This window comes from Neodiprion pinetum, chromosome 2, assembly GCF_021155775.2.
Source record: "Neodiprion pinetum isolate iyNeoPine1 chromosome 2, iyNeoPine1.2, whole genome shotgun sequence".
Taxonomy (NCBI): Eukaryota; Metazoa; Arthropoda; class Insecta; order Hymenoptera; family Diprionidae; genus Neodiprion; species Neodiprion pinetum.
In genome coordinates this window covers 5,769,692-5,789,111 of record NC_060233.1, presented here as the reverse complement: position 1 = coordinate 5,789,111, position 19,420 = coordinate 5,769,692, and the positions used below count along the sequence as shown (strand labels likewise).

At 35.7% G+C, this 19,420-nt stretch overlaps 1 protein-coding gene across 3 annotated transcripts in view; it reads left to right on the top strand.

Annotated features, from left to right (window-relative positions):
- The window catches only part of sxc (O-linked N-acetylglucosamine (GlcNAc) transferase sxc), a 39,054-nt gene that overhangs the window by 5,934 nt on the left and 13,700 nt on the right, over positions 1 to 19,420 (top strand). For all 3 annotated transcript variants that reach the window (XM_046611898.2, XM_046611897.2, XM_046611895.2), the window contains exon 5: positions 3,689 to 3,885. In XM_046611898.2, coding sequence (XP_046467854.1) covers positions 3,689 to 3,885 — 197 coding nt within the window. The remainder of the gene's footprint in view (positions 1 to 3,688; positions 3,886 to 19,420) is intronic.

Below are 19,420 nucleotides of genomic sequence, written 5' to 3'. Positions count from 1 at the left end.
ACACTTGCCACATGCAAGTTGTCACAATGTGTAAAGTAATTTCCTATCTGAAAATAGTCAAATCGATGTGTAGCATGAAACAGGATCAGCAGCGCGCGTGTTGTATGTAAGTTTTTCCTGAATGTTTGTTCCTACAATTTCTGTTTTTTTTCTTTTTTTTTTTTTGTACAGCGCTTTCTTACATCCATACAACGGTTGATTTCAACTGTTTGTATTGGCGCGAGGTTACTTGACAGGATTTTTCGACAGCCATTACTGTGTCACAATTTCATACTCTGCTGAATTTCTAGCTTAATTTATTTTTCAATCACTTAATGCAAAATTGTTTTTATCGGTGAAGAACAATTGTATATCTAACAAATATAACCTGTTAGTAAAAGGGTGAAAATGTGACGCAAGTAATGGCTGACCTAGTCAACGAATCTGCTGCGGCGCGGTGCTTGCGATCTTCGATAAATCTGTGAACTGAATAGAAAGTATGCTTCAAACTGCGTAAAATTAACATTAAACGTTGTATCTTGATAGATGGCTAAACAAAGCTGAGTAAGTTATTCTATGAATATGTCAGACTTACCTTTTGAGCATAAAATTTCAATTCAGAGCATATCGGCAATGAGGGAAGTTTTCTGCAACTATTATCGCCATTCCCAAGAACTCACTAGCATCTCATTATTCCAACTTCCATCTCCATCAGCCACCTTTTAAAACAAGTCAGAAAGATAGATTTTTTTTTTTCGTCAACTTATTGAGCTAGAATATGAAAAAAATTGCCTAGTAATTTGATTTTAAAAGAAAATATTTCGACAGCTCAGCAGTCGAACCGATATCCTAAAATTTAAATTCCGAGTCTAGCATTCAAGTTTATTTTATCTAATTTATCATACTTAGTGACCTTACAATTACATATTCCGATCAGAAAAAATAATGACAATAAGTTCGACTTGATGAAATAAATAACTACAATAGTTTTTCTTCGTCACAGTTGCCAATTTAAAATCTTTATTTACCTTCTTTTTTTTTTCTCAAGAATTTGTGTGAATAATAATATCAAAGTAGAGTATTAATTGAGATTCCTCTTTGTTCGCTGATTATTGTGAAAAAAAATAAATTAAAAATTTGAAAACACCAAAGCAAAACTTAAATTATGAGCAACTAAAAAAAAAGTTGAGGTAATATAGTAGTGAAAAGAGATTAACGCAGCTGTCTTGTTGTTGTGGATGGAATGAACAGCTCTAGGAGGGGAGATCGGCGCTATGCAAATGGTCGGTATCCGTGCTGGTTACTTCGTCAAAGGGTGAAAATCTGAATCTGGTTATTCAGTAACACACTCTCAGTCTATGTTTATTATGAGAGATTTCGACCCATACCTACCATCAACCTACCGAAGGGTACTCTGAAGGTAAAGTAGCTCCCGCGGCCGGTCTCTATCCCATCCCAATACTTTCCATCGACAAAAGCTTGATCCCAAGTCGAAAAAGTATCCAATATCTTTCCGCGCTCGTCGTAACTGTCTGAAAAAACTTTATTAATTACAATTGCTTACTTTTATTGCAACCGTCAAACTTTGGTGGCAAAAGATTAATCTTTGTCAAGAAAAAGCACTGAAATTGAATTGAATATCGAGTTCTCCGCAGTTAAAACGAATGAGTAAACACTTGATTATCAAGTGAAATGGAAATGTATTGAATACTTGTAAGACTTGGATGTCGGCTGCTTTGTCTCGTCTCGTTCCGTTTCGCATAAACGTCCACAGTTCAGGAAGCCTTGCCTGTTTAGAGACCGAGCCAACTGAAAATCCTGTTTTTAAAAAATTTATTTCATAGGCACGGAATTATAATGTTTTTAACGCTGCCCACACCTCTCTGCGTGCGCGACTCATACTCATGCTTTTTGAATGGAGCGTCATTGTATTTTATCGAATGATGTTATTTTTTGGCGGGAAAAGTGGATATTTTAATTGATATAAAAGGACTGAAAGTTTGATTTTTTCTTCCAAACTTGTGATTCTATCAAATTCTCTAGCGAGTAACTGTCATTTCTCTCTTCTATCTGTTTTCAAGTTGTCGTTACTACTAAACGAACAATGTCAAAGCGTTGGCTGGATTGTAATCAACAGTCCGACGATTACAATTTTTTGTCTGGTGATTGATAGATTCAAAATTTTCTATCACATGAAGATTTTTATCGAATCTCTGAAAAGCCGATATAAAATCAGTCGCAACGTAAAATCTATAGAATGAAATGAAGTATAATGTAAAATTCACTGTTCGTAGCGCCAGTTTTTTCTCCATTGTATTGAATGCAACACAGATAGATGATAAAAAAATCAAATGATTAGTATATTGGTGCCAACTATTCCGCCGGACGCATTCCGGAGAATCTTTAGCACCACGTTTATATGACGCTTCAAGCGCGTTGTTTGTTTACGTATACCTTTCACTAATATTCTGTAGATATTGTTTCTGGTGATGAAATAATGGAAATATATTTATACATATATTACTATACGAAAGGAGATATCTCGTATTCTCTGAAAGAAGCTTGTCGCTGTGAGAAAAATACAAATGTGATATTTTTTTCACCATACTTGTTGCGCGCATCGCAACAATTATCGCCTCATCAGAGAATCGCAGACTATTCCTAACCATACGTATTTCTGTTTTAGGTATGGTCTAAACCTGTGTAGACTCACAACTCGAAACTGTAAACAATGAACGGTTCTTATTTTATCGTCACACTCGCGTAGCGCAACTTGGAATTTATATGTCACGTATTATTTAATCGATATCGCTACTACAGACAGGTTTAACTAATTAACCAAATATAACTTCTCACTTCTTATCCGTACTTAAGTAAAGTTCTAAGCACGTAACACCGAGTGTGACAACGATGCCACATACTTGGATTGTAGAGTTGATCGTACACAAAACATGTGAAATACTGTGTTTCATCATTGCGATTTATGGATTATTTTCTTTCTTTTTTTTTTTCCAAATTTTGTTTGTTTCTTTTTTTTAATATATTTTACAAGCTTCTCGATATTGTCTTGTGCTCGCCAAAAATCATCGATTTTTCAACATCAATTTTTCCTCACTATATTATCTCATACTTTATCCTATCGTTGTTTCTATTCTTCGTGTGTGTCTATATATCTTTTGGAAAAATTTGTTTAATCTTAATTAAACAAGATTCACTTTTTCTCTTCGAACAATTGTCGCGTTATCTCGAGAGTTCCAGTTTCTTGTTGTAAAATAAGCATTCACTATCGGGCGGTGAAAAACTTACAGCTAAAAATGAGTCGAGCGGATCTAAAAAATCATAGAGCCACAACACAATAATTGAATCCGGATTACTGCAGCCCCTGTTATGTATAATGATGTAAATAATGATAAAGCGGTGCGCAGTGGTTGTATGGTGTAAGGATTTAGCTCGACTTTTTTACTTTCTGTCATTCGAATTGTTATCAAGAGTTATTACTCTGTGCGATAATTTTGGCGAGTTCGATACTTGGGAAGCAGCTGTGCGCGGGGGAAAAGAGAAAGAAAGAAAGATAGCAAGCGAGAAAGTAAGAAAGCAAGCGAGAAAGAGAAAAAGAGAGAGGTTGGGCAAATGGCGCGGCGCATCAATAACTGAATCGCGAATATTATTTACTAATATATTTTCCCCTTTTTCTTTTTTTCATCTCTAGGCTTGCTACCTGAAGGCCATCGAAACCAGACCCGATTTCGCTGTGGCTTGGAGCAATCTTGGCTGCGTCTTTAATGCTCAGGGTGAAATATGGCTGGCAATACATCACTTCGAGAAGGCTGTCGCTTTGGATCCTAATTTTTTGGACGCTTACATCAATCTTGGCAACGTATTGAAGGAGGCAAGAATATTCGACAGGTAAGACGATGAAGTTTTTAACTTTGTTATACATTTATCCAACAACTAACGTACTCTCAACTTTATTGTTGTCTGCGTAATTGACAAGTAACGCAAAACCAGCAGTATTTTTTTAAATTGGGATTGTGAAGCGCGTGGATTGTGTATATGTAGTTGATTAGCAACTTTCCGCGATGGAATGAAATATTATGTATACTGAAAGAATTTTCAATGTATCTCTTCTCATTCTTGATGTGGAAATTCACAGCTCTCTATCTATCTAATTTTCAACACGGTTTATTATTAAATCGGAGTCTAGAATACGGTAGCGGAATCCACAATGAAGAAGAAGGTAGAAAAGTTGGAGATGTGTTTTGTCGCAGAGAGAATATAAAAAGGCGAGCGGATGTGACGGAAAAAAAAAAAATAGAATGAAAATTGAAAGATGGGAGGGACGTGAGCGGTTTTAGATCTTATAAAATGAACGGAAGAAAGGAAGAAAGAAAAAAAAAGCACGGTCGTATCGTGCGAGGAATAATTTTTATTTAGAACTTCAGGGCACGAAGTCCCTAGCTTGCTAAATTTCCTTGTAATCCTCGACAAAAACGCCCTCGAGATATTTTATTTTACAGTTTTATAACACCGCGTTCGTTCTCCTTAGTTTCGTACGCGGTCTGAATATAATAACGCAAAGTAAACCCTACGTTTCAGGATTTTATTACTTTACTTCTGCTGCTACTACTCACTAAATCAAGCTAATCTCTAATCGCATTTACGGCCTGTAGGCACTGCGGGAAAAATACTAACAATAAATCGCAGATGTGGTAATTTAAAGATTTATTTTTAAACAACGACGCTTTTTTCATTAAAAAAAATGACGCATTTCTCTGGCTGCTTTTGATTCTCTTCTTAGACGTTGTCCAATCCTGTGTGCATGTATGTGTGTACAAAATGTACCTACTCTTCATTTTCGAAATCGATGAATAACCTTCTCTCTCCGGTTTATATACTTATAAGTGTAATTATACCCCGATATTGTGATAACTTTTTTCGTGTTTAATATTCTCCTCGAGAACATAATATAGATAAGTTATTAATTTAATTTCGAACTGCTGTAAAAGAAAGGCGAGAGATTGCCTGATGAATTATTTAGGTGACTGTAGGCGGCGTGAAGCCGGATAAGTTTCGACGTATAAGACGGAAAAATACGCCAGAAATAGGAATCGAAAGAATTTTATTATTCCGATAAAGGGGATGGTGCGAATAAACGTGAAAGACAATGTACGTATATATGACTATCGCCCCCATTCGTGACGGAGAACGAAATCGAACCTCTGTAAATGTCAGCGTGGAATAGCGATCATTGGTCAATGAAGAGTCGGATATTGCCTCATGAAAAATTGAAAGTAGTGTATTCAGGGAAGACGAATTAACGACAGTAAAATGCGGTGATTGAAGCGTTATTTTAGTCGGTTAGTTGGAAAATTTTTACGGAAAGAAAAAAGATAGGGAAAAAATGAGGACGAATTTCGCGTTTCGAAAAATCCGTGATTTCGTAATTTTAGGAACCTCTGAAACGCAGTAAATTATAATAAGGCAAAAGTTTGTCATATTTTAAAAATTTAGCCACGTCAAAGTCACTAGAAAATTGCAAAATAGTGATTTTTTTTCCCCTCAATGTTTCGTTACGCTAATGTTACTAACTTCAGCCTCGTGGGGGGAAAAAGGCGATTGTAACGGCTGGTTATTCATCTATTTACACTCTTGAAGAGGTACACGATTCAAACGCAGCAATTTTGTTACTTAAAAGCAACCTTATCCTCCTTCTTTCTTCTATTTACCTTATCTTCGTGCAGAAGGAAACATTCCTTATTCTATAAAGTCGATTTTTATCACTTTTGGACCGTGAGTTTTGTCCCCCTGAAGCGCATGGGGCTGAAATTAGTAACGAACTAGCGTAACCAAATAATGGGGTAATAAAATCACTATTTTGCAATTTTGTCGTGACCGAAGTGGCTAAATTTTGAAAATGTGAATTACTTTTGCCTTGTTGTAATTTACTGCATTTCAGAGATTCCGAAAAATATGAAATAACGGATTTTCCGAAATACGAATCACTACAAATAACCTTGCTAACTTCAGACTAATCCACGCGACCAGCGGCTGGGTTAACACTTGACTCTGAAGAATGCTTGCGTCATCTCGAATTTCACCTTCTATACATGCATCCATGTATGTACGACTATGTATTATATGCATAGAGGTATTTCGCGAAGTTGAAGTAAAGCTACACATGCGTGACGCATGCGAGAAGAGAAGAGGACAAATACGATGTATATCACGTGACTCGAGACGGTTAGACAAAGTTGAGAACTGAGTCGGGTGATATGTAATTCATAGAATATATTTTCCTATTTTCATACGAACGAAAGCTCCGTGGTGTATATTATTCACGACGATGATGATACCCACGTCGAATGAACTTTATCGAGAAAATAAATTCCGGACAATTCTTTTGCTTTCTTCTTTCTTTCTTTTTTTTTTCTTCTCTTGCTCTTCATTTTTCGGCCTCGGGTCGTTTTCAGGATACGTCTCGCACTTGTCAGGTTGATTATTATGATATCCGAGCAGTCAATCGATCGATTTGAAGACTACGAACGCCGTCTGATTGGGTTGAGGGGAAAAAAAAGCACATCCAACGTCTGATGAGATAGTACTTTATACTCTACGACGAATGGATCTCATCGTCTGAATCGAAAATTAGAGAACACGAGATTGCAGAATATTTTTTTAGAAAATTTTTTGGCATCTGGTCAATGAGTGAAATTAGTCAAAGAACTTTAGAATCGGATAAAAATCCCAGAGCTTAAACATTTTCACGTTTTCCATTACATTTAAAACCTTTTCTCAAATTTTCGACATCTTAGATTGTCTCCATCAAATTTCTTCGGATTCATTTCTCTCTCATAGTAGGTCTGTTTAATGATTCGCGTGAACACAGTGATAGTCACAAATGATATTGCTGGCGATATTTTACTTAAAATGTTCCGTTTTTCCTTCCAACTATTAATTGAAACAATGGAGGCCGTTCATCTTTAAGCGATTCTGGTCGCTTCTCTGTCTGGTCTCCAATAAAACGGTTATTTACCGCGAGAAATACACACACACTGTGTTTCTTTTTATCTTTGCTATCTTTGAGAACCGCCACTAAATCTGTAACAATAGGTACCCTAGGTAACAAACTACCTCGGTATAATACCGTTTGCCTTTTACATCCACAAAGCGATTGTAAGACATATAGCAGACAAGTTGTCTACATGAAATGGATTGCACGTTAAGGGTTGATCCGTGTTTCCTCGAGGGGACGGTTTCTCGATCGACTATTTGGTCTCTGGAGTCTAAGGACTTATTGGCAAAGCACTCGAGGTTTCTACGAGGATGAGATTGAGCGGTCCGACAGTTGCGGCTTGGGGATGGTCTCTCACCCTGTACGTAATTGAATGTCCTTCTTCTATACTTGCCTATTCAACAACCGCGATTATATCGCTCTCTTTGCCTACCAGGGACCGACCCTTACGTCATGTATAATACATGGTCATTTGGGTTTAGGGTCTCTGTATATATCAACGTAAACTTTTTTTTTTCATCTCAATGCAGAGCGTTAAACTTTTGATTACATAAGCCTCAAGTTAGGTATATGGGTAATAAGATCGCGCTAAAGTTCCATGGAGGATATCCATCTCAGACTTCGTTTAGACACGGGGTACCGAAGATACAGAACGAAGAAAGCTCTTATCTTCTGTTCGAATCGGATGAACCCGCTTTGATTCAATTCTGCAACCCTCGGTCTCTTATTCAATAGCTGGGAATACTTGTATCCGGTTATTGGATCAGTACGAAAAATCTCTTCATCTGGAAAAATCTCTGTTGACTGGATACAAGGTTTACACAACCCATACTCAATATCGATACATTATTGTCTTTATCTTTGAAATTCTAATCGAAATGTACACTTACTTTTTCATCGAGGAAATAGGTTTCATTTTTGAGATGTGGTAGGTAGACTGAAATAAATTCCATTCTTAAAGTTACTGGAATATTCTGTCAACATTAGTATCAACCATCATGAAAAATACTACTATTATACTACTAAGTAACAGGTACCAGATTTTTCACAAGTTATAGAACTAGAAAACTAATTTTCATTTTCCATCCAGAACTACAATGGTGCTAATAATAATAACTAAGACAAAAAACATTAGTTTGATAATGAACTTTATTATTAAATTTTGTCTTCACGTTTGAATCACACTCCAACCTCAAAATTATTTTGTTACCGTTATAAATTTGTCGTTAAATAATCAAACAAACGATCGGCTTTGTTCGAATCAGCTCGGCAATTTCCGGAATAAGATGGAAACGGCGCTAATATCTGCGTGTGACTTGCATGGTGTACCTCTCGGTCAATCAATTGTCAACCCTTAGCCACAGAGAAATGGCGCCAGATTCAAAAACGTATTTTCGGATTCGCGAATACTTAAAAATTTACATTCGTTACATCGCTACTACGAACACTCTTTGAAAGACTGGCTTTGGTTCTCTACGGAAAGCTCGAGTTGGGGTGCAGGAAAATTGTAGCCTGCAGCCTCCGGGCTTCTGTTCATTCTGTGGTCTTCGGTCTTTTTTCTTTCTCTCTCTCTCTCTCTCTCCGTCTCTCCTCTCTCTTTCTCTTCTCTCTCGCTTTCTCTCTCTCTGACACGAGAGATGACGGCGTCGCGACATCGGTCGCCAGTTCGCCAATACCTACCCTCCTCGAAGCTTATGACCCAGCAGCCGAGCGGTGGCAAGGGCGATACCTACACTCCTCGAATCAATAACGCCGATCTCCGGGCTGCGGGTAATAGGAGGCCAGGAAACCCAGCAACATTCCTTTCCTCCTTCATGGCTTAGTCACCCGAATAGGAGAAGAGTGCAGTTCGACGAAAGCTTGAAATGCACATTCCGTTTCCACGATACGAACCTGTACGGTGTTGTTTAACCATCGTTACCCTCATGCTTCAAGAGTAGACTAAATATATAGGATATTCGTTTCGTTCCGTGAATTTTCCCACGAGACTGAAGTTGGTATCTTAACGATTGACTGACCCGATTAATCGTGTAACAGGCAGAATTTTCTTCAACCGTAGAAAATTTGCTGTAAACGAAAATACCTGTTGTTTGGGAATTTTCCGAACGATAGGGAGAAAGATTAAACGTAAAGTTTGAAAATATGGTAAATCCTCGGGTGATTTCGAATTTCTGATTTATTGACTGGCCTATTTGAATAGAATAATATATTGTGTTACCAGAAGGAAATTGTATTTTCCGGCCGAGCGTAAGTTTGCAATATGAGTCGTAGGTGAGACGAAGACGAATATTGAAAATACTCGAGGCGAAAAGACCGTCGCCTAATTGTTGCACGCGATTCTTTACATAACGAGAGTACGTTACGCGTTTTTTCACCCAGCACGAAATTGAGGTTAGGGTCGCGTAATGTCAGATTTGTTCGCAACAGCGCATGCGCGCAGTGCAGAAATGACCACTTTTAATTCCTAGGACTTGAAAGTGGTATTTTCTCTACTCCGCGCATGCGCATTCGCAGACTCGCACGACCGTTACAGAAACTGTTACTTTGCGTACGGAAAACACGCATGGAAAAACGGGTAAACCATGCTCGCGTTGTATAAATAAAAATGGCTTAACACCGAACAATTTTCAAATCATTACGTATCACGACAACTATACAAGGCAAATTTTCGAGAGAACGGGCTTGACAAGAACCTTTCGCAAGATGTAAATGTTGGAAAATCTCCAACGGGAATTTATGTTTCCTGCGTAAAAGAAATTCGAGACTGTAAACTTTCGTTGAAAAAAAAAAACAACAATAACAATATAAAGTTAATAAATTCTCTATCCAACTTGCGAAAAAGGTATCGAGAAAACTATCTGTTACCGAAGCTATAAATCGACGTTGGAAAATTTATGTGTAAGAAATAGAAAATTTTTTTCTGATCGAAACCTCTTTATCATCGTGTATCTCTTCTCCCTTTCCCAGAGGGGAAGTATAATATATTCTTTGGCACCGACACCGCCGGCTTTTGTCAGGTTCAAAACCACGCCCGTGAACCTTCGATTCGTTCGGGTCGTATAGTCGCGGTTTACACCGTCAGACGACGAGAGATTCGAGGGATAATGGCGCGCTGCGTATGTGAATCTTGGAGCTTGTAACCAGCTGGATTGTAACCAGATCCAGTGCTCGACTTCCCTAAACCGTTGATCTCACGATGTCTACCCTTCCTTCCGCCTACCGATGTTTCAGGGTTAATTTATTGGACGTAAAATTTTTGAGACTCTATGCGGAAGCGACTCCTCTTTGAAGATTTCGCTACTCACGTAACTTAATTTATTCCAACATTTTGTTGGACAGCAAATTTTTATCGTAGTCGAGAAGAAATCAATGGAAGTATGAAGAAGATTAGCGTTGACTCGCTTGTCTCGCGGAATATCTCTTGTATAATATACAATAGGAATTCGTGAAATGCTAAAAATTTCTTGGCTCTTATTGCGAATTCCATTCCTTTTCTCTCTTTCTATTTCTTTGCAGATTCTGCATAAATCTAAAATTCCATTATTCAGAGAGAACCGTATTGGGGTTGGATTTATGTCGATAGACGAATCGCAGTTTTGGTTCTTTTTTAATACATACGGTGACCAATCAATTATATGTGCGAAGCGAGGTGTGGTTCAATTTCTCTCTATCGGCAATTGACGAATTATTCTCGAGTTTATATTTTTTATACCCTCTCATTGGTACGAGTTCAGTTTTTACAACCAACTTTACCGAGACCAATGAATAAGGTGAAATGCTGGTTTTTACCAGTGCTTGCCAATGAAACGTTAAAACTAACCTCGATAATACACCGTTACACGTGTCATATATAAACAGTATATTTGGCAAACTCTTTGAGTGGAGGGTAAGAATAAGGATGTTAGTCTGCTGAGACGAGTTTCTTCATCGTCGTATAATTTGGAGGACACTCGTAAATCTTTGCAGAAGTGTTAATATTTCCGTAGAAATTACATCGTTTCAGCCGTAGCTAACCAAGGTTATATAAAGGGGTGACGTATGCATACTTTATATCACCATCTTCCTCTTCCCTGGGACTCATTACTATTATCACTATTATTATTGTTGTTGTTATCATCGTCATTCTCTTCATGTATGATAAGGGACGGTCAACGTGTCGGTTATTTATTTTCTACTACGCCTGTCATTGTCGCACCGGACTTGTAAATGTTTCTCTCTCTTTCTCTCTCTGTGCGATGTTGGTGTGACTTTATCGTAAGTTTCCTTGAAAGTTGTCCCGATAGTGAAAGTCGCATGTTTTGAAAGGCTTGCGATAAGGGAAACGAAGATACGCCGAAGGAAATTTCTAGCTTTTAATTCAATTTTTATCATTACCAAAAAAGTACAGTTATGCGTGTAAAATGAAAATTAGTTTTGTAGCTGTAATCTGAAAATCTTATCTTTTTTTTATTACGGTCACTTGTACTATAAATTTTTATTTTATTTTGAGTTTTTTTTTCTCCCCTTTCCAGAACTTTTTTCATCATAACTATAAGAAAATATCGTATTATTCTCAGTCGAAGAGTACGAGGGAATTTTCCACTTATCAAGAGAGATCTTCTACAATAGAGCAGAAATTCTCTGAGTGATGTATAATTATTAGATTATTTATTTTTTGTTGTCTCTCTCTTTCGCTCTTTTTCGCCTCATTCTTCCACATCCTTTGCCGCGTGTTCTTTGAAATTCAACGCTCGTCGATATCCAGAATTTTTTTTATTTTTACCTTCATGTCTCGAAATAATCAATGCATATAATTATACTACGTAGTCAATTTTTACGGCACCTTGTCAACCGTTGAAAGAGGTTGTCCGGCGACAAATGGATACTCCTTTTGAGAAAAAATTTTGAAAGAAGAAAAGACTGAAATATTCGTCGATTTTGATGAATTTTGAAGCGTCAAATTTACAACTCGAAAATTATTCGATAAGACCATTTCTACCGCAAATTACATTGTTCATTTCATTTCTAATGATCTTAAGTCATTCCTTTTTTATATCCCGAATTGAGCCGTTCTTAGCCAATGACTAGCTATTTGTTTTTAACCGAGTTTATGTTTATATTTTCTTTTTCTAAGAGCATTCAATTTCTAACAATATACTCGGAAGAATTTTTTTCATAATATATAGTTTCAGAGTAATTAACAGTTGTCTTGACAAAAAAAAATTTCAAACGCACACATTTTTCCATATAAAAACTCGACTTGGCTTGGCGGGGTGTGTTAGAGTTTTAATATCGGAAAATTTCGGGGATTTAACCAGATTTTCTTTTTATATATGTTGATTACTTTATGGACGGGGGGGTAGATTCCGACATGACCAAAATAAGAATCACCCTAAATTCTATATAACGGAAAGAATTACGCTTTCGTGTTTTTCCGAAACTGTTTACCTCGGCGGGAATATCGATGCGGAAGGTGATTCGGTATACGTGATACGAAAACACTCGGGCATATATATTGTACGTAAGGTGTATAAATGTATACATGTATATATAAATATAGATATGTTACCCCCGGCGGCCATTTACTCGGGAATAATTAACTTTCCGGTCTTCGGAGGATTTAAGGAGCGGCTTTACGCCCCGCTGCACGATTTATCATCGGCAAATATTTCCTTTCATTCGTTAGCAGTGGCGTACTGAGGTTCACAAAATTAATCCGGCAAGTACCGTTTATACGTAGGTAGAATTTTCATTGAAATTCCGAATTTGAAAACATCCCAAAGCGCAAAATTCCGAAAGGGCGTAAGTCCGACAAGTAAAGGTTCCGAAAGTGCGTGAATGAGAAAATTAACATATCTGAAACATCGAAATTCCGAACGATCGAAGGTTTTCATTCGGTTCCTCAAATTTCTGGCTCGGTGAAATTCTTTCTTCGTTTTGGATTTTTCATATTTTTACTTTCGAAATAATATGGAACCTAATTTTCATTTTTTGATTGATTTATCAATATATCATTTACGTCCTTTTCTTCTCTTTTCTATTTTTTTTTTTTTCTGCTGCCTTTTACCATGGAAAAACCATTCGGAAGCATGAATTCGTATATTGATTCAGGGATCTTTGTGTCTTTCGCGAACTTCTCTCTGTACCCAAGAATTTAATTCTTTGCTCGTGTATGCGTGTATGCGTTTTTTTTTTATATTTTATATTTTATATTGTTACCCTGCATACTTTTCGATGCATGAATATTTATAGAGAGGTGAAAATTTTTTTCCATCAATTTTCCGCTTGCCTGCCGGCGGCGATGTTTTTTATCCTCGAAGCTTTATTTCTCTTGAAAATTTCATTTTTCCCCTACACGTATGAGTTATCATTTTATGCAGATGAAAATTTTCTCTTCATTTATTTTTCTGCTCCACACGTTTTTTCGGACAATTCGTAACCCGCATATACAAAATCGAAAGTAAACAATATGGCAAACATTGCGATGTAAAAACTACGTACAAAATCAAATCATTCGCTCTTCTCATATTTATTACATACTTGATTCTTCTCTATTACATTTTATATATATATATCTAGCCTATCTATATCCAACATACATATTCCTGATCGGATAAGAAAAAGGTAAGATTTCGTAACCTTTTTCTTATCATAAATATACGTATATAGCATAAATCGAAACGTTTCGTCTCTTCTTTTTTCTCTCTCTCTCTCTCTTTGTTTCGCGTATATTCAATAAATCTATTCATCAGACTAGCGAATAATTTAGCCTGAATCATCCGTGAATGACAAAGAACGTAAACGATTGATAATAATAATAATATATAAACAAAGAGAGATTTCTCAACTGTCTCTCAACGCACAGTTTGATCAATTGATGCCCCGTCAAATGTGGGCTTCAATTTTAAAGTCTGTGCCAAATTATACGCCTTTGATGCGATGCGGGCCACAGCCATCCTCCGTGGAATTCCTACTTTAGATCCCGGGGGATTTTCATATCGGCCCTACAATTCCTTTTTTTTTTTTTATATATATACCCGATGTACGATTTTGAAAACGATAAAAAAAAAATAAGTTCCCGATTTATTTCTTACTTTTTTTTTTTATAATTTTTCAATCTTCTTTCGATCATGTGTAAATCCTACGAAATTAATGTGATGCAAGAATTGGTAAATTTATAGTGAAAATAATATTTTAAATAGAAAAATTGTATTTTTATTACCAGAGTATATGAGTTGAGACGTAGGTTGCGGATTTTAAACTGCGTCTAAAGCTAAAAGAGAAAGAATAACGACGAGCGTCTCGTAATCTGACTGCGGGGGGAGGGGGGGGGGGGGTTGGTGAAATGGACCTTTATGTTAAAACTTGACGATTCGTAAAATCAGATTTCGGCTGCTGCTGCTGCTTCCGCGGTTTGTTTCATTACTACGTACAGAGATTAATGCGATACCGCGAAGAAAATATTCATCTTTTATCTTGTACAAAAGAGGACGTTGTTTACCTTTCATGTACAAAGACTGTATCAAAAAAAACGACGTGTTTTTTTTTTTTTTTTTTTAACTCAACATTCACGTTGAAAACATTGTTCAAATTACAGCTCTTAATATTATTATTTAGAGGTGTCGGATAGCGATTTTCTGTTTCCCATTTATGTGAAATGAAAAATTGTTATTTGTTTGAACTTTGGAATTTTGCAACTCGTCAACGCATTAGCGTACCGATAGGACCGGAACGTATTTTTGTAGGGAATTGAATGCTCTATAAGAAAAAAAAAGGTCCTTTGTAACTTTATGATAAATCTACTATTCGAAAAGTTATCTTTGGTCCCTCCGTTGACTTTAAACTTTACAATAATTTGTTTTTTCTACGTTAATTATGTAAGAAACGATGCTCAGCTCGACGAAATATTAAAAATTTCTAATTGCACGATGCATCTTTCTTAGCCTTATTTCTCTCATCCCATTTCTTTCCAACACAGACGCATTGCGTTGCGTACAATTATCCCAAAAATTTTACGTGTGCTGTGTAAATGTTGACGTACACAGATATAATAAAACTCGCTAACGAGACTATGTCGAAAATGTTGAAATTTTTCTCGCATTTTTTTTCCCCGCTCATCGCTTCACGTGGAAAGTAATTTAACCCCCCCCCCCCCCCCCCCCCCGCCCCCCTCGAAAGCTCGTTAAATTAAATTATTTGAAATCCTCAAAGCTCTTTCGTTTAGATTTTTCCGTATATTTTGAATGTATGCCTATACAAGCAATTACACGCTTCTCGTACTCTTGAAAGAGAAAATGGAAAGGAAAAGGAAAAAATGGAAGAAGGACAAGAATAATTTGTCAAATTTAAACGACGTGATTTGCATCGGTTTGTATACGTGTACGATGTACATGTAATCCTTAGGGAAAACTCCACGGTAAATCGCTTTAAAATCAAAGAATGAAAGCATATTTTCTTTCTTCAATTTTCTCTTTATAATCCGTCTCCTTCACTTGTCGTCAGCCTTGTTGTAATATGCACTGAGAGAAATTTTTCATTCCGGGTATTCTTTCTCCTTACGATCACTGTTGCTATATTTTCTCGCAACCGTTGCGATAATTTAATGCTCGTGCAAGAATGAATTGACGTTAAAGCCTTGTTTAACTAAAAAAGTAGAGTAAACCGAACGAACTGATTTTGCGTTGCAATAACCAAAAAAGGATCGACGACATCGCGAAATGGTTAGGCGTAAATCGTTTTTCGTAATTCCGACAATATTCAAACGGTTTTTTTTTTAACGATACCTGTTTTACTAAATTTTTCTAGTCACTAGGTATAACAAATGAAATTTTTCTCAGTGCGTATAACGCTGTCTCGTCGACGCGAATATTTACCCCCGAGTATTTATCAATCCGCTTGAAAAGAAAGTAAGTAAGAAAAAACATCCCCAAGACCAGATTTTGCTTTTAAGAAAATCGCGAGGATTTTGCGAACATGAAATAGCCGTGGGTGAAAAATACGTATCTTGATTTATACAATATTTAACGGAGTGAAAATTTTCCTCTCTTTTATTCTTGAACATTTTTTTGAAATTTGCTGAAAATTAGGCATCTGCGTCAAATATACAAATATATATATATATATATATATATATATATATATATATATACATATTTTTTTTTTCGTTTTAGGAAAAAAAAAATATACGAAATTCGGTTCGATATCGAAGAATGAATATATATGATGAATAAGAATTCTCGACCTCGTATGTAATATATTAAAGAGTCTTGGTGATCGGTCAATTAAGAAAACGTAATTTTAGTTAACGTTTCGACCCGGATATGGGCCCTCCTCAGAACGATTTATTTAAAAAACTGTCAAAAAACAAAAAAGAAAGGAAAAATAGGATTTTATAATATAAATAATGGTACTAGTAGTAATCGGACATAAATATTGTAGATGTAATATTCTTAGAGCTATTAAATATTGTTGATAGTAAGAACCTTATGATTAATTGTGATAAGGATGTTTTTTGGTGTTATTTACCTTTTTGAGTTAAGTAAGTGTAATAAGATGTAGTCGAAGTTTAATATAATGAATATATATGTATGTATAAGCGATCCGAGATGATATTTTAATCTGTACTTTTTCTAGAGCGTTGTATAACTCGTACATCATACAAATTTCCACGAGAGATTTTTCATTGTCAGCTTTTCTGTCTTAGGGGTTTAAGAAAACTTCTATTCCTTATATATATATATGGATATATATATAAAACAATGGCGGCAGGAATTGAAAGTTAGCTTTTGGAAGTTTGGAAAATTGCCAGGACTACTAGGATTGGTTTATTATGTATATATATATATATATATATATATATATACTTGTTATAATAGCAGCTGCGCGGTCTTCTCAAACAGACAAGAGAATTAGAAGTAGAAGAAAATGAAAAGGAAATAGCTATTGTCGGATATGAATATCGGTCGGTGAAAATTTACCAGAAATATTTTTCATCGATATTTCACTGTTTATTAATAATATACCGATTACATGGACGTATAACAAAGACAATATTGAGAAACGAAAAATAAATAGGTTGTACGTTTTTTCTTTTTCGATAAAACAATAATAATAACAATAATAACAATAATAATGGATTCGATTATTTTCTTACCGTTTCTCTCAATGTTATCGCAGAATATTCCCGTCAATTTGTGCCGTGATGCCGGTTTTCCCAAAATTATACCTCATGCCCCGAAATTCCCTAATCTCAGTGAAGTTTCTCTCTTCACTTCTCTCTCTATCTTTTTCCGCAAGCAAAAGCCACGGTAATATTCAAGATAGAAATGCGAACGCTTGCCGCGCGTATAATAATATTTGCCTTTAAAATTCTCGCTACGGACATACCGGAGGTTAGAAAAATACACGCTGCGGGGAGTATAAATGTGAAATTGATTAACACTGAGCTGCTAATCCTAAACACTTCGAAAATTCGAACAAGAAAATTCTGAAACTGCTGCTTTTTTTTTTTATTTTATATTTTTTGTTCTTTATACGTAACGCAAAATTGAATTATACTTCAATTTTGACAATCGTTCATTCGATATCCGTTTTAATAATTGATATTTGATCGGTCTTATTGACATTCGATTTCAACGATCTTGGGAGTAAGCGTGGTTTTCTATATTGGCTCCATTTATTTATTTTATCGACATTTTCATACATCGCTCCAAAAAACCTATATTCAGATGAAATTATTTCTTTCTTTTGTAATACCTAAAGTCTGTTAGAAAAAATACTACACGTTTTAACAAAAAAAAAAAAGAAGAAGAAGAAAGAAAGAATAATTTTTTTTTAAATTGCCCCAATTTTTTCCGTGAACGTTTGAGAATGAAGAATTGACGAATAAAATCATGATTATATTAGAATCCATCCACCTCCCAACAATACTACAACAACATAAAAACTATAAGCGAGTGTAATATAATTATGATTTTATTCCTGAATTCTACGTTCTCAAAAAACTAAAATTTATAAAAAATTTCTATTATTCGTACAATGAACTGTATTCATCTTTTTTCTTATACCATCATTGCTAATTTAAATTATTATAATAATTGTACGCATGTCGAGGTATGTGGGCTGGGTAATTGCGGCGAGATTATAAAGGACCAGAGTATAACCGTATATGGTTATGTATACAGTATTATACCGGTATAATATTCGTTCCTTGCAAAATGAGCGAGCGGGCGAATTTTCGCGTAGAATAGAATTAATTAACCACCGAGGGATCAGGGAGAGGTGAAAATATCTGGCCAGGTTCGCCATCAGGCGTTGCCTTGGTCACCGCAAACTTGCGCAATTAGCCGAAACTTTGCGCTACACGCGTAACTATAATTTGCGGTTTATGTATACTTCGTGTAATATTGCATTTACCTTTCTAATACGATTATAATATCTACGGAAAAGAGACAAAATTGCACGGAAATCCCTGGAATGTGAGAAAATCGAAACGCTTCATTTTTACTATACATATTTGTACAATATTTTTCTCGTGCAGATGATCGTCTAAACAAATTTCACCGCTAATTATTCGAAACTTTTATTCTCATAGAGTACAGATTTGAAAAATCGTTTTGCAAATTATGTAGGTTTTTTTTTCCTTCAATTTTTCATTTTCTTTCTTTTTTTTTTTTCTCTCTTTAACGTCATTTTATTTCTACGATTTATTATTATATATACTTTGTGTAGCAGCTGTAAAGTATAATTAATATCGGCAGATTTCCCGTTCCTCGCTGCTAATAAAAAATATATATATATATATATATATATATATATATAGAGAGAGAGAGAGAGAGAAATGTTGAGAAACTTATTTTTTTCTCTATACCCTCAGTTATCCTTGTTTCATTCTTTCTCTGTTTGTTTGTTTGTTTCTTTTCTTGTTTGCCCCAATATGAGTCGGGTTTCTTATTACTAAAAGCAGTACGAAGTTGTGGCGATATTTTTTTTCTGCCACTTGCTCACCACTCATCACTTTCATTCTTCACTTGAAGTCTAACCATTTATTCGTGCCGTATAACAGACCGGAAAACAATAAACGACACGATTCTCGAGCCGGGAAATACAATTCGAATTTATGTACACATATGATACCCATATACCTATATATATGTCGGCGTAAAGCCTCGGAAAGGCGGAGAGGATGTAAAGCGTTCTTTTGGGCTTTGATTATTCATATTTAGCGTGACGATCACGACACGTCTGGTATGCTCTCTAGCTAACCCGTGACTGTCGATTTCATCCAAGCGTTGTTATAAAAAAACCATTTGTTTGTTGCTAAGATTCCGTTATTCAGCTATACTCTTAGCTTGCTAATAACGCTTGACGCTCGATACGGTGGACTCATCGAGAGTTCAATTTCAAAAGAAATATCCTTTTATTCACTAAATACATTTTAAAATGGAATTA